The 14505-nt window shown below is 39.3% G+C and overlaps 1 protein-coding gene and 1 long non-coding RNA gene across 2 annotated transcripts; both read left to right on the top strand.

Moving 5' to 3' along the window:
- The first annotated feature begins 1399 nt into the window (after positions 1 to 1399).
- LOC110791308 (uncharacterized) lies at positions 1400 to 9058 on the top strand. Its single transcript, XR_008923163.1, has 5 exons — positions 1400 to 3184; positions 3304 to 3546; positions 3957 to 4638; positions 5975 to 6137; positions 8837 to 9058. It is a non-coding gene; the product is annotated as an uncharacterized lncRNA (long non-coding RNA).
- A 281-nt stretch (positions 9059 to 9339) lies between these two features.
- LOC130463875 (uncharacterized) lies at positions 9340 to 10613 on the top strand. Its single transcript, XM_056833152.1, has 2 exons — positions 9340 to 9566; positions 9668 to 10613. The coding sequence occupies exons 1-2, from the start codon at positions 9474 to 9476 to the stop codon at positions 10328 to 10330; spliced, it is 756 nt and encodes a 251-aa protein (XP_056689130.1). The 5' UTR covers positions 9340 to 9473; the 3' UTR covers positions 10331 to 10613.
- Positions 10614 to 14505: the final 3892 nt, after the last annotated feature.

The following is a 14505-nucleotide window of genomic DNA, read 5'->3' on the forward strand; positions in this document are numbered from 1 at the left end:
GGAAAACACGCTTCGAATGTAAGTATGCTTAATCTGTGCTTTATACATGTTTCCTGGCTTTGGGGATTGTTCCGCACATGTTATTATGTTTAACTGAATTCCCCTACATTTGAGACTTATCCGAGTCTTTTAGTGCGTATTAACTTTATGACGGAATGCGTCTGGGCCGTTACGAACTCTAGGCTCGTTAGGATTTTAATTAATACGTAACTCTTATTTTCGAATTATACTAGGAATAGGATTCCTCTTGGAAATTATATCTCTTTTAGGATTTATGTTGGAGTGCAACACCTAATTCTGACAGGTTTCTATCTTTTATGACTTGCCGCTTTTAGCAACTACCCGTTACGGCAGTTACTATTTTTAGCAGGTTTCTATAAATTGCAGTTTTGGTTGAAATGAAAAGGGTGATTGAGATTCGTTGTTTTATAGGAGATGCGTTGCCAAGTGGAGATTTTATGTTCTCATCATCAAACCTTCCCTTACGAGAATGGGGACAAAAGTAGGTGTCTACAGCGTTGTGTGTGCTTTTTGAAATTTGTAGCTATATGTATGCTTTTTGAAAAAAAATTCCCCATTTTTTCGGGTGTACATACCCACATGCATATGCGGACTCGACTTAGGACGCCGATCTAGGGCTAGAATGCTTGAATTTTGAACAGGTTGACCCGACATCGGTCCGAGGCGCTGACTTGAACTGCTTGAAATTGCGCGGCTTGCGGCTTTGGAATCTTGAATAATTTAGGCTATACTCTGCTGTCCGAAGCACTAAAGAGTGCGTACTTGGAATCATAAAGGGGATGGTGGCCTCGTCCTTTGTTGTAGGCCCTTGCGCTTGGCGCAGGTCTCGGCGCCTGGCGCCGATGTACTTTCATAAGGGCCGGTAAAGCTTGATGTGCACTTCATTCTTGCTGCACTGGAGGCTTGGGATCCGAATTATCATGTCTTCCGCTTTGGAAATAATGAGGTATGTCCCCTCCCTGAAGAGTTTAGTGCCATATTGGGGTGGCCCGTTATGTCGGAGCCATGCATGCCTAGTGTTGAAGAACACTTTTTTTTCGGGTTTTGAAAGATATTTAGGCTTGAAGCCCCCACTTTTGAGTGCTGTTGTATATGGCAGAGGGGTGTATTTGTCCCTCCTTGTCGCCTATTTTGCTGGGCTTGATGTCCCCAAGGTTTTCCGCTTGAGGGCCCTGAGTTTTTGTATCTTTGCTCGCTTCCTCTTTTCGAAACAGGGGTTTCGCAATGGTGATGCCTCCGGAATAGATATTGTAGAGCAATTTGCTAGTGTCCTCACTAGAGGAAAAAATCCTTATAAGTGGCTCATTAAAAGTTGCCCTTATACAACAAGAGCAACTTTTGATGGTTAAAAAAAAAATTTGGAAATTGTTAAAACATTCCCTACTTTTGAAATAAGCGCAACTTTAATCCAACTTCACGCACCAGCTTCTTCTCTTCTCTTAGCTAGCAGTTCCATAAGCCTCCTTCTTCTCTCGTGCAAGTCAGCCCTTCCGGCCACCATCACCGCCCACCATCACCACCGGCTCCTCTCCTCCAAAGCCCGGTCGTTCTTCTCCTCCAAAATTCGCAGCGCTGGCCACCAGACTCCGGCCGTTCTTCTTCACCGGCCTAGCTGCGTCTCAATTTGTTGTTTTTGGGTCAATTTGTAATGACTTTATTTTGTTAATTTGATGTGGGTGTGTTTGATTTATGTCTGGAGTAATTGGGGCTTTAGAAAATTCAGCAGTTATTTGATTGTAGGTTGTATTAGAAAATTCAGCAGTTATTTGATTGCAGGCCAACCCATTGCTAATCATTGTAGGTTGTATTAGTTATAGTGATTTACTAGGATGTCATGAACCCAAGTTGGGGAATTGGGGAAGTTAAACTGGAATTTGAATTTTCAGCTAGGTTTCATGTGATTGTGCCTGTAAATGAACAAGTGGTTGCATCGTAGTTTAAACAAGTGAAACAAGGCATATTATAAACAGGGTTGGTCTGCTTGCAACTTCTCAAGTAGTATATTTTCTCTATCTTGTTCGCATGTTCTAAATCAACCATGACCATGAGTCTTTTCAGCTTTCATTTGGCTTGATGCTTCGTGCCCGATCTAATCTGATTGAAGTCCTTGAAGCATCCAACCAAATTGCCTCCACTCTTTTCAGAGATTTTTGGGGATGAAACTTCTGTCACTACATTCCATTTCTTACAAAAATTTTAACCGACAGACCGTCATAAAATGAATGTTCCAAATTCTTGTCCTCTTGCCAAGTATCAAGTAATTCTAAGTGACATTTTAAAACGTTCTAAATAATGATTTGCTCCCAGTTTAATATGTTTACGATCTTAAAATGGTGAAGTATTGGTATTGTAGGCTATACATTCACTAGACCCCCTTACCTTGTGCAAATTTAATAATCTTATAGAGTTATGTATAAATAGATTGTCACACTGGTGCTTATATTATCTTTTGGAGTTCCGTTGGCGAAATTGACAATTCGATTCATATGGATAATGAGTCTTAGTTATTGTAGGATAACAATGCAGCTTTTTCAGGCATTGTGGTGTGTGATGCGTCAGGATCTGACTAGTGTAGAGTGTTCTGGATGGTTATGTGAATGCATATATTTAAGCATTAGTTTCTTGTATAATTCAGCTTTCCTACATGTCTGTATTACAGTTTCAAGGAGCTAGCTGGCAGCCGTCCTCTGGCAGAACTAAGGACGAGTGTTTGTAGTTTATAAACACCAGATTACTGTATTTCCTACTTTTTTGTTGTTTTTGAAGCTGAAACTCTTCATAATTTTGGCTTGCATCTTGTTTTAATGCATTTACTTTTTATCCTGTCTAAGGAGTGACAAATGTTTTCATTAGGAAAATTAGCTTTGTATTATTTTCTTTGAACTTTTATTTTTGCTCAGGTCAACCTTTCTATGTCAGCAAAAAAGACACCTCTTACACATCAAATTGTGAACTTTTCAAAGAAAACTGATCCTACAACACATTATGAACAAGTAATGCAGTCGGAAGAGTTTCTTGTACAACTGGGCAACCTGATTGTGATTATTTCATGAAAACTGGAGACTGCAAATACAGATCTGCTTGCAGGTATAACCATCCAGTAAGTCGAGACTCTAAGCTGCGTCTGCCGCTGCTTTCCTCTAAAGGCCTCTATTCCAAATCTGTATGTCTACTATACTGATTCTTTCTACACTGCTTGAACTGACTACTGTGACTCCCATTGCTTATATTTTTACCATTGTGTTTTGCTTAAAATAAAATGATTTTACTTGGTTTCTGTAGAAAAATCCCGAGCTTCCTGATTCATTTACCGGCAATCCAAGGAAAAGTGGAGCATCGTCTCATCAACATCAGCAACTGCAGAATGAACAGTACCCAGAACGGCCTGGACAACTAGAGTGCAAATTCTTCATGAAAACTGGCAATTTTAAATTTAAATCTGCATGTAGATACCACCATCCAAGGGACCGAATTTCTACATCTTCACCAAGTTATCTCAATGAATCGGGACTTCCTCTAAGACCTGTATGTTCCCTTTTTTAAACAATTTTATAATTCCTAAATACTTGCAACAAGTTGATTAACACTATTGCCAATGCACATGTTTGAACACAAATGACTAATCCAACAGCGTATTACAAAATAACATTTGAATTTTATATGTTGGTAAGAAATGAGGTCAAACTTAATGTATAATGTGAAAACGTCAAATTGTTGCAAATATTTATAAACGGGGGAGTAAAAATCTTGCTAAGTGGGGCCGTATGTGACAATTTCTTATGTTGTAATGGGACTCGAGTATTATTTGTGCGCAGAGATCTTTTCCAAAAGAGTCACTTCCATCATATTGTGATGAAATAAATGTCCTTGTTTTGTTTATGTTTTCTACTAAATGTGATAAAACTTATTATTGTTCAAACTGTTGCAATGACCAGGGTAGCAAAATCTGCCGGAACTATGAGCTACAAGGTACATGCAAATATGGTCAAAATTGTCTGTTTCATCATCTTGATATCAGCTCATCAAAAAGTTCAGTAGTTCCACCTGCTCCAGTCGCTGATCAAGAACACAGTTCATCTAATGTTGTAGTCGCCACAAATTTGGAATTTTCTGCTGGCAATGTGGACTCAGATTGGGGTGATGGCTGGGCAATGTAACTTGTTCCTATGAGCGAACTTGGTTTTTTGACAACATTGCTGGCATCATTGTCAAGAAAGGAATGCCGTCTTCAGTTTTTGCAAGTTGCACCTCTACATATGTCAACTCGAAGAATTTGACAACTGATCAAGAAGGACTGCTGAAGAAGCTGCAACAGAAGCAGCTACTGCCAATTCAGATATTGATGTTCAAGAATCTGAAAAGGAGGTTAATCCTGATGCAATGGAAGAATCTTCTAAACCTGTAAGTGCTGGTTTAACAGAAGCCGAAGAGTTGGAGAAATATATCACAGTTAGAGAAGAGATATATAAGAAAGCTAAGGAGTTCGATTCTAAGATCATTGGTTTTGAAACAGCAATTAGAAAGCCATACTTTCATGTACGGCCCTTGAATGATGCAGAACTAGAAAATTGGCACAACTATCTTGATTTCGTCGAAAGAGAAGGGGACTTCAACAAGGTACGTACCTGTGTTCCTTGTTCACCTTCTTTTGGCTAATCATCCTGTTTGTGTTCATGGTGGTCTTTCTCCTGATATTCGAACAATTGATCAGGTTCTTGTCTGATGTACTTACTTTCATTGTAACTTGTGATATATGCTGGTGTTGTGGGCATTTTTTTTAACACGGCGTTTTTTCGAATAAGAATGAAAAGCTATTTGCGGCTATTGGCTTTGTTTGTTTTTGTTTAGAAATTCAAGCTTTTTTTACCCACTATTGATGTTGTTTCTGCTCTGGTTGTTGCTTCTGCTCAGTGCCGCTTCTACTATGTTGCTTGCTTATGCTCTAGCTTTTCGTTCTGCTCTGTGTTGCTGCTGCTTTAATCTGCTACACAGTCTGCTACACAATCTGCTTCAAGTTGCTGCTATGCTAAGTTGTTTTGTTGCTACTTCAATCTTCGTACACATTCTACTGCTTCTGCTTTACTTTGCTATGAAGATTCAGATCCATGAATAAAGTTGACTTTGGTTGACTTGGTCATGAATCTGATATCTACTGCTTCTACTCGTGTTCGCCTATAATTTGCATAAACCATATAATTTGCCTATAGTTTGCCTACTTGTGTTCGCCTATAGTCATGAATCTGATATCTGACTTGGTTATGAATATAAGGTTACAGTAAGGTTGCGTACATATGAAACTTTCCCAGACTCTGCGTTAAATAATGCGAGCCTTATGCACTGGTACGACCTTTTAGAAGTTTGTAGGGGAGGCCGGGTAAAAATATTGACAGAAAAGTGCTGAAAATGTTACAAACTGCTTGAATTATTTATTATGCTTGGCTAAAATGGTTGATATGTGTAGATTATGACTGGTACTTTTTACTGATAGTAAACAAAGATAAACTTCAGTCTCGTAGTCTATGATGCAGTTTCTGATAGTTTTAACGTTTGATTCTTCTCTAGTTTAATCAGAAAATGCTATCAGTTAAGGAGTTTTGATTTCTTGTTTCATCAATTTGGCATTTTTCACACATTAATCATTATTATTGCCACTTATTGCCACAAATACTTTGTTTTCCATAAGAACGAATACTATGATTCATCTTTTAATAGAAGCATCTATTGGATAAAATTCTGTAGTCAATATCATTTGGTGCTTGGTCGTCCCACCCGAGTTTCAGATTTATGACTAGTTGGCTGATCGTAGAAGTTTCATTCTGACTGCATGCCAGACTCTCTCCCTATCAATCTATGTATTATTAACCCACCCTTCTATCTCTTGTGCGCGCATACACACACACATACACTTTTTCTTGGTCGTTTACATTTTGTAAAGTGTAAATTCTGATAATAGGGTGGAGGGCAGCATATTCGGATGCCGACTAATAGGCGAGATGGAATGTTTCTGCTATATCAGACGTCAGGTCTAATATCATAGACACAAGCTTCACAATGGATGATATGACAAGATTTTTGGCGCTAAAGGTTGAGTTTGACTAATCTAGTCAATCTGTCAGGTACGCATAGCTGGAAAATGCTTTCCTAGAATGGTCCTAATTTAATTTGTAGTGGCATGAGATTAAACAAGCCTCGTTTATCTCGTTTTTTGCCTCTCTTCAATATAAGTAAAAATAAATACAGTGATATGTTTGTTACGACTAAAATATCAAACTTAAGGCCATCTAGCTGAGGTTGAATCACATTGATCCATTCTAAGCCCTATGCATGTTCAATATGCTTAGTATTGGGTTTCTTATACTCAATCTCATATACTTTAGTCAATTTATGAACATTTAAGGCTCGTTTGATCGATATATGTCATATTTTGACTAGAATAGTCGTTTTCGCTCCCAACTCTCAACTAATGAACCAAAATAGAAATTCTAAACCCTTTGCATGTAAAATACACTTAGTATTAGGTTTCCAATCCTCATTCTCATCTACTTTGGTAAATTTATGCACATTTAAGGCTCGTTTGATCGTTATATGTCATATTTTGACTAAATAGCCGTTTTCGCTCCCAACTCTCAACTAATGAACCAAAATAGGAATTCTAAACCATGTGCATGTTTAATAACGTAGTATTATGTTACCAATCCTCATTCTCATCTACTTTGGTCAATTTATGCACATTTAAGGCTCGTTTGATCGATATATGTCATATTTTGACTAGAATAGTCGTTTTCGCTCCCAACTCTCAACTAATGAACCAAAATAGAAATTCTAAACCCTTTGCATGTAAAACACACTTAGTATTCCAATCCTCATTCTCATCCGCTTTGGTCAATTTATGCACATTTAAGGCTCGTTTGATCGATATATGTCATATTTTGACTAAAAGAGCCATTTTCACTCCCAACTCTCAACTAATGAACCAAAATAGGAATTATTAACCCTTTACATGTTTAAAATACTTAGTATTAGGTTGCCAATCCTCATTCTCATATACTTTGGTAAATTTAGGCACATTTAAGGCTCCTTTGATCGTTATATGTCATAGGAATCATTAACCCTTTACACGTTTTATTGTTCCCAAAGGAGCCGTTGATGTGCATAAAGAACTTGAAATGAGTTTCATAAACATATAACTAATCATATGAATCATGAAAAACGTTTAGAATATGGAAATAGGTTCGTTTGTTGGTAGTTGGGATCGAAAATGCCATTTTTGACCGTAAATGACCTATATCGACCCAAATGACTCTTAGGCGTGCATAAAGAACTTGAAACGAGTCTTATAAACATATAAATAATCATATGAATCATGAAAAAGGTTTAGAATTTGAATATAAGTTCGTTTGTTGGTAGTTGGGATCGAAGATGCCATTTTTGGCCAAAAATGACCTATATCGACCCAAATGAACCATAGGCGTGCATAACGAACTTGAAATGAGTCTTACAACCATATAACTAATCATATGAATCATGAAAAACGTTTAGAATATGGAAATAGGTTCGTTTGTTGGTAGTTGGGATCGAAAATGCCATTTTTGGCCAGAAATGACCTATATCGACCCAAATGACCCTTAGGCGTGCATAACGAACTTGAAATGAGTTTCATAAACATATAACTAATCATATTAATCATTAAAAAGGTTTATAATTTGAATATAAGTTCGTTTGTTGGTAGTTGGGATCGAAAATGCCATTTTTGGCCATAAATGACCTATATCGACCCAAATGACCCTTAGGCGTGCATAAAGAACTTGAAATGAGTCTCATAAACATATAACTAATCATATGAATCATTATAAAGGTTTAGAATTTGAATATAAGTTCGTTTGTTGGTAGTTGGGATCGAAAATGCCATTGTTGGCCATAAATTACCTATATCGACCCAAATGACCCTTAGGCGTGCATAACGAAGTTGAAATGAGTCTTATAATAATATAATTAATCATAAGAATCATGAAAAACATTTAGAATACGGATATAGGTTTGTTTGTTGGTAATTGGGATCGAAAATGCCATTTTTGACCATAAATGACCTATATCGACCCAAATGAACCATAGATGTGCATAACGAACTTCAAATGAGTCTTATAATCATATAACTAATCATATGAATCATGAAAAACGTTTAGAATATGGAAATAGGTTCGTTTGTTGGTAGTTGGGATCGAAAATGCCATTTTTGGCCATACATGACCTATATCGACCCAAATGTCCCTTAGGCGTGCATAACGAACTTGAAATGAGTCTCATAAACATATAACTAATCATATGAATTATTAAAAAGGTTTATAATTTGAATATAAGCTCGTTTGTTGGTAGTTGGGATCGAAAATACCATTTTTTACCATAAATGACCTATATCGACCCAAATGAACCATAGGCGTGTATAACGAACTTGAAATGAGTCTTATAATCATATAACTAATTATCTAAATCATGAAAAAGGTTTAGAATGTGGATATAAGTTCGTTTGTTCGTAGTTTGGATCGAAAATGCCATTTTTGGCCATAAATGACCTATATCGACCCAAATGACCAATAGGCGTGCATAACGAACTTGAAATGAGTCTTATAATCATCTGACTAATCATATAAATCACGAAAAAGGGTTAGAATGTGGAAAGAGGTTCGTTTGTTGGTAGTTGGGTTCAAAAATGTCATTTTTGGGCAATATAATTGTTTTCGCGACCAATATAATTTTTGTTTTCGCATATGAAACTTAATTTAATTTATTGGTTTGCATGTACGGTGTTCTTTTAAAGGTTTTCAAAACTCCAAGGGAGGGGCCCTTTACCAAAAAGGAGTTGGATGAAGTTCGAGACAAGTGGGCTATTTACTTCAACGATTGTGAACTACCCTCAGTGTAATAAATAGAGCAGGCTTGTAGTTATTCGTGACTCTTACATTATTTTGTTATTTATCGATTTAATTAATTACATTTGAATTAATTCGGTAATATTATTGGAAATTTGAAATTTATATCATTTTTTAGAATGTCAAGCTGATGTTTGATGAAACAGAAATTATATTGCAAAATCAGAAATTATATTGCAGAATATTAGGAATTATATTGCAGATTTAAAAAAAAAAAAAAAGAAACTCAAAAGTTGCCCTTGTTTGCAACAAGAGCAACTTATGTGCAGCTTATAAGGTGCTCTTGTTTGCAACAAGGGCAACTTATGTGAAGCTTATAAGTTGCCCTTGTTGCAACAAGGGCAACTTATAAGTTTCACATAAGTTGCCCTTGTTGCAAACAAGGGCACCTTATAAGATTATAAGTTTCCCTTTGATAATTTTACAAAAGTAACCCCCCCATTGGTGGCACTTATGAAGGGCAACTTATAAGCCGCTTTTAAGGGCAACTTATCAAGTTTTTTCCTCTAGTGTGGCCGGGAGCCAATGCCGCTCGTGATTGGCGAAACATTGATGGGCCTTGATATGTTGAAGTCGGACCCCTCTTCTTTGCTGTCGGGAAGCCCGGTATTACTCCAAGTAAGGATCTGGAGCTTTCTTGTATATTGAATTTGTACTTGTATTATGAATGTTGAATTGCATTTTTATTTATTTTTTTTTTTTCCTGTATACTCCCCAAGGCCTGGCTTATGGAGAGGCTCATGCTGGTGGCACCACTGGAGAACATGGAAAGATATAATAGAAAAGGGGTCACTGTGCGGCCCATGGTGTATGGCCGACTTTCATTGGATGAGTGGCGATGCGCACTCTCTGGAGTTGAATCTTGTATAAGGTGGGTAGTTCCTTGGTGGGGAATTGCTTCTATGAGACATGCCCCAGGTTCTACGGCTTTGAGGGTGCCAAGCCTCATAATGTTGGTCTTCTACTTGCCTGCTAGAGTGATGAGACAGTATGGCTTGAAACAGGAAATCCCGGACTATGCTGAAGAGAACCCGAAACCTGTTGCGCTGAATGCAAATCGACTTGAAGTTTGGAGGCGGTACTGGGTTGCCAAACCATTCTTGAGTGTTCAATACCCACCTGAGCCAGTTACTCTCTCTGCGGGTTATGTTGTATGGATGAACGGCCCAAGCCAGAGGGACATTTCTTTCTCCGGACCATCTAGAGTCCGAGGTTCTAGAGCTAGACTCCCTGCATCAATCGATCATGAGGAAAGTGACGGGAGTGTGGCCCGTCCGGTGCTTGACCGTTCTGAGTCCAAAGGAGGTTCGTCATCCTCCCATCTTAGAAGACTAGCAAGTTCCTTCTCTCGCCGCCTGGGAAAAGGGAAGATTGATGAATGATTGCGGGATGAGCCAGGGGATAATACTCAAGGTGCCAAGACTCAAGAGCATAGTCGCCTGACCCTAGATCTTTGTAGGCTAATGTGTTTGAAGTTGTACTAGAAGGAATTGTGTTAAAGAATGTGTTTAGAAAGTGTGTTTAGGAAGTGTGTTTAGTGGAAGTGAAAAGGCTTTGAACTTTGCTTCACTTGATTCCAACCTTGTTTTTGAATTAGCTTTGAAGGCCTTAGAGCCGAATAAATAGTTATTGTGTTAAATTCCGCTTGAACATGCTTTGCTTTGAATTGACACATTTGGAATAAAGACAACAACCGTTGAGTATTGAATTTGATTTTTAGGATGCCCTTAATTGAGGAAATTTTGAATTTTTTTGTATTAAAGTGGTCGGGCCTCGGAATGAGGTTGCCTACGTGTCCCGTTAAGGAATAAGGCCGGACGTAGTTCTAACCCTTACAGGACTTTTTGAATTGGATTTTGAATTTGAACATTGAACTTAGACATAGAACTTCTTGAGTTGATCGAGGTTTGTCAGAGATCGGAATTCTGTTCCATCGACATCTGCTAATTCAACTGCTCCCCCGGAGAGGATTTTCTTGACAATGTATGGTCCTACCCAGTTGGGTTTGAATTTTCCCCTTGGGTCCATGACGCTTTTGCGAAGGGCTTTCAGGACAAGCTCGCCTTCCTTGATGTTTCGGGTTCTGGCCCTCTTGTTGAAATATCTGGCCACTCGGCGCTGATAGACTTGTACGTGATGAGCGGCTTGAAGCCGATGCTCATCAAGCATGATTAGCTCATCATACCTTGCTTGTACCCATACAACTTCTGGGATTTTGCTTTCGAGGACTATTCTTAGAGAAGGTATATCCAGCTCGATAGGTTGTACTGCTTCCATTCCATAGACTAATGAAAATGGGGTTGCACCAGTTGAAGTACGGATTGAAGTTCGATACCCCCACAATGCGAAGTGCGGCTTCTGGGGCCAGTCTTTGTAATTGGTTGTCATTTTCATGATGATGGTTTTGACATTCTTGTTGGCTGCTTCGACTGCCCCATTAGTTTGCGGGCGGTAAGGTAAAGAACGATGATGTTGGATTTTGTACTCGGTGAATAGATCTTCACACTCTCCTTGAAAATGGGTTCCCTGATCACTAATGAACTCGTGAGGAACTCCGTATCTCATATGATGTTTTCTTGTATGAACTGGGCCACTTGCTTGGAACCCAACACTTTGAATGATCTGGCTTCGACCCACTTAGTGAAATAATCGATGGCAACCAGTATGAACTCATGACCCCCGGTGCCTGTTGGAGTGATTTTGCCGATGACGTCGATACCCCAAGCTGAGAATGGCCATGGCGATGATTGAGAATATAGCAACGATGGGGGAATGTGCTTTAGATTCCCATACTTTTGGCAGGTAGGACATTTCTTGACAAAGAAGTAGCAATCCTGTTCTAGTGTAGTCCAGTAATATCGAGCCCTGATGATCTTGAGGGCCAACATCTTCCCATTCATGTGGGTGCCACAGACTCCGGCATGTACGATGTCCATGACTCTTTGAGCTTCGTGCTTATCAACACATCGAAGATTGGGGCCGTTAGGGGTCCTCTTGTATAGAATGGCGCCTTCTATGACGAAATTGGCTGATTGTAGTCGTAAAGCCCTCTGGCTCTTGCTTGAGAAGTGTGGAGGATATTCAGAATGTTGCAGATACCTTTGAATGTCTATAAACCAGGGCTTGTCTCTGTCTGACTCGATGTCGTCAATAGCATGGACATATGCTGCTTCTTGACGTGTTTCAATTGTAAGTGGCATTTCAGCCTTGCCATTTGGAATGTTGATCATTGAAGCCAGCTTTGCCAGTGCATCGGCAAATTGATTCTCCTCTCTCGGGAGGTATGTATAGCTAAGCTCTTCTACTTGCTCAGACAACTTCTCAAGATATGACTGGTATGGGGCTAAGCTTTCGCTTCTTACTTTCCATTTGCCAAAAATTTGATTGATGATTTGGGAGAAGTACCCGTACACTCGAAGCTTTTGGACACCCAATGCTAAGGCGGCTTCCAGGCCCATAATGCATGCTTCATATTCTGCCGCATTATTTGTGACGTTGAATTGCACTTTTGCTGATATAGGAATGTGGGTGCCGTCTGGGGCTACTAGAATTATTCCAACACCACATCCGTTCTGATTTGAAGCACCGTCAAAATGCATTGACCAACTGTCATCACTTGTCATTAAGATTTGCTCGTCGCAAATCTTACTTGTCAAAAAAAAAAGATTTGCTCGTCGGGTAAGTCGTAATCCTCCTTTTCTGCCTCGATGGGACAGTCGGCTAAGAAGTCTGAGACTGCTGAACCCTTGATGGATTTTTGAGGAACGTATTTGAGATCGAATTCTGCTAGCATGACCAACCATCTTGACAACCGTCCGTTGAGAGCTGGTTTTTAAAATAAGTACTTGAGAGGATCCGCTTTGCTAATTACATACACTGTTTGGGAGAGCATGTAGTGCCGTAGTTTCTTTGTGGCCCAAACCAAGGCGATGCTGAGTTTCTCGAGCTGAGTGTATATGGTCTCGTACACGATCAGCTTTTTGCTTATGTAGTATACGACATTCTCCTTGCCTTCAATCTCCTGGGCGAGCATGGCCCCTACTGCCGAATCTGTTGTTGTGAGGTAGAGCCTGAGGGGAATCCCTGGCATGGTTGGCTTTAGAACTGGCGGGTTGGAGAGGTAATTTTTGATAATGTCGAACGCGTGTTGACAGTCCTCATCCCAGACTTTGGGCTCACTTTTGCGGAGGGAACCTGGTACTCAACTAACATTAAGAACTTTTCATACGGGTGGAGTATTCACAGGAGGGACTGCAGAACATGTACGAGCCCCTTCTAATGGAAAAATCCAATTCAATGAGGATTTGGTTCATCCCACACCTACACGTCATGGACACCCTGCCTTTCTATGTTATATCGACTTGTATGTCACTATTGAGAGTGACGATATTCTACATAATGTGAATACCCGCCAAAAAGTTTTCTTTTAGTTCAAAATGATCAATATGTTGAATCTGAACAAGTGATTGCTGAAATTCGCGCAGGGACATCCACCTTGAATTTTAAGGAAAGGGTTCGAAAACATATTTATTCTGATTCAGAAGGAGAAATGCACTGGAGTACTGATGTGTACCATGCACCCGAATTTACATATGGTATTCTGAGTAGCTTTATCAAGATCAGAAGCAAATTGTGCAAAGGCTTCTAATTCTGCAAATTGCGCCAGTTCCAATTTTAATTTACCAGCTAATTTTTTCATGGCTTTAATTTGAGCCGCAGATCCTACCCGAGAAACAGAAATACCCACATTAATAGCCGGTCTGATTCCAGCATTGAATAGATCGGCGGATAAGAATATTTGTCCATCTGTAATGGAAATTACATTAGTAGGAATATAAGCCGAAACATCTCCTGCTTGGGTCGAGCTTTCGAAATACCGGTTCACAGATCACAGTGAGCTTCAAAATGAACCTACTGATGCATTGCAGTTTGCCGAGAAACCCCCGAATTTCCTTTTCATTCGTTGGTGGCTTCATATCTAGAATTGCTTTGATTTTCGAAGGATCAGCCTCGATGCCTATTTTGGGCAAATTCTACTTAGAGACGAACTTGCCTTGATGATGGTGCTAACAATAGATTGAGCAAGATAATTTAGAATGACGAGAGATAGTCGTAAAAGCATAGAATGGGAGTATTATTATTACTTAGTATTTCGTATGTACAAACTAACCTAGCTGAGCCTTTTTATAGGCATTACATGATAAAATGTAACGTATAAACATAAATGTACATAATTGGGCATTAAATGGGTAATAACGGCTTGCTTAGGAATGGTCCGTAACCGTTGCCTTTCCCTTAGCCGTTGAGAGCAAGATGGAAGGGTGCTTTGTCATGCCTTGCTGGCAGCCACATATGCTCCACTTGTCGTGTTTGACCACGTCACCAAGAGGGTATTTTCCCCCCTAACAATGCCCCGAGAGCTAATGACATATCCGAGTAACTTGCCCGACGTTACCCCGAATACACATTTTTGAGGATTGAGCCTCATATTGTATTACCTGAGCCTATTGAAGAACTTCGAAGTACTGAGGTATGCTCATGTCGCTCTTTGGACTTG

This window comes from Spinacia oleracea, chromosome 6, assembly GCF_020520425.1.
Source record: "Spinacia oleracea cultivar Varoflay chromosome 6, BTI_SOV_V1, whole genome shotgun sequence".
Lineage (NCBI taxonomy): Eukaryota > Viridiplantae > Streptophyta > Magnoliopsida > Caryophyllales > Amaranthaceae > Spinacia > Spinacia oleracea.

Coding starts and splice junctions, on each gene's coding strand:
- LOC130463875 (XM_056833152.1), top strand. CDS start 9,474: ATGCCGCTCGTGATTGGCGAAACATTGATGGGCCTTGATATGTTGAAG. Junction 9,567..9,667: donor GAAGCCCGGTATTACTCCAA/GTAAGGATCTGG, acceptor ATACTCCCCAAG/GCCTGGCTTATGGAGAGGCT.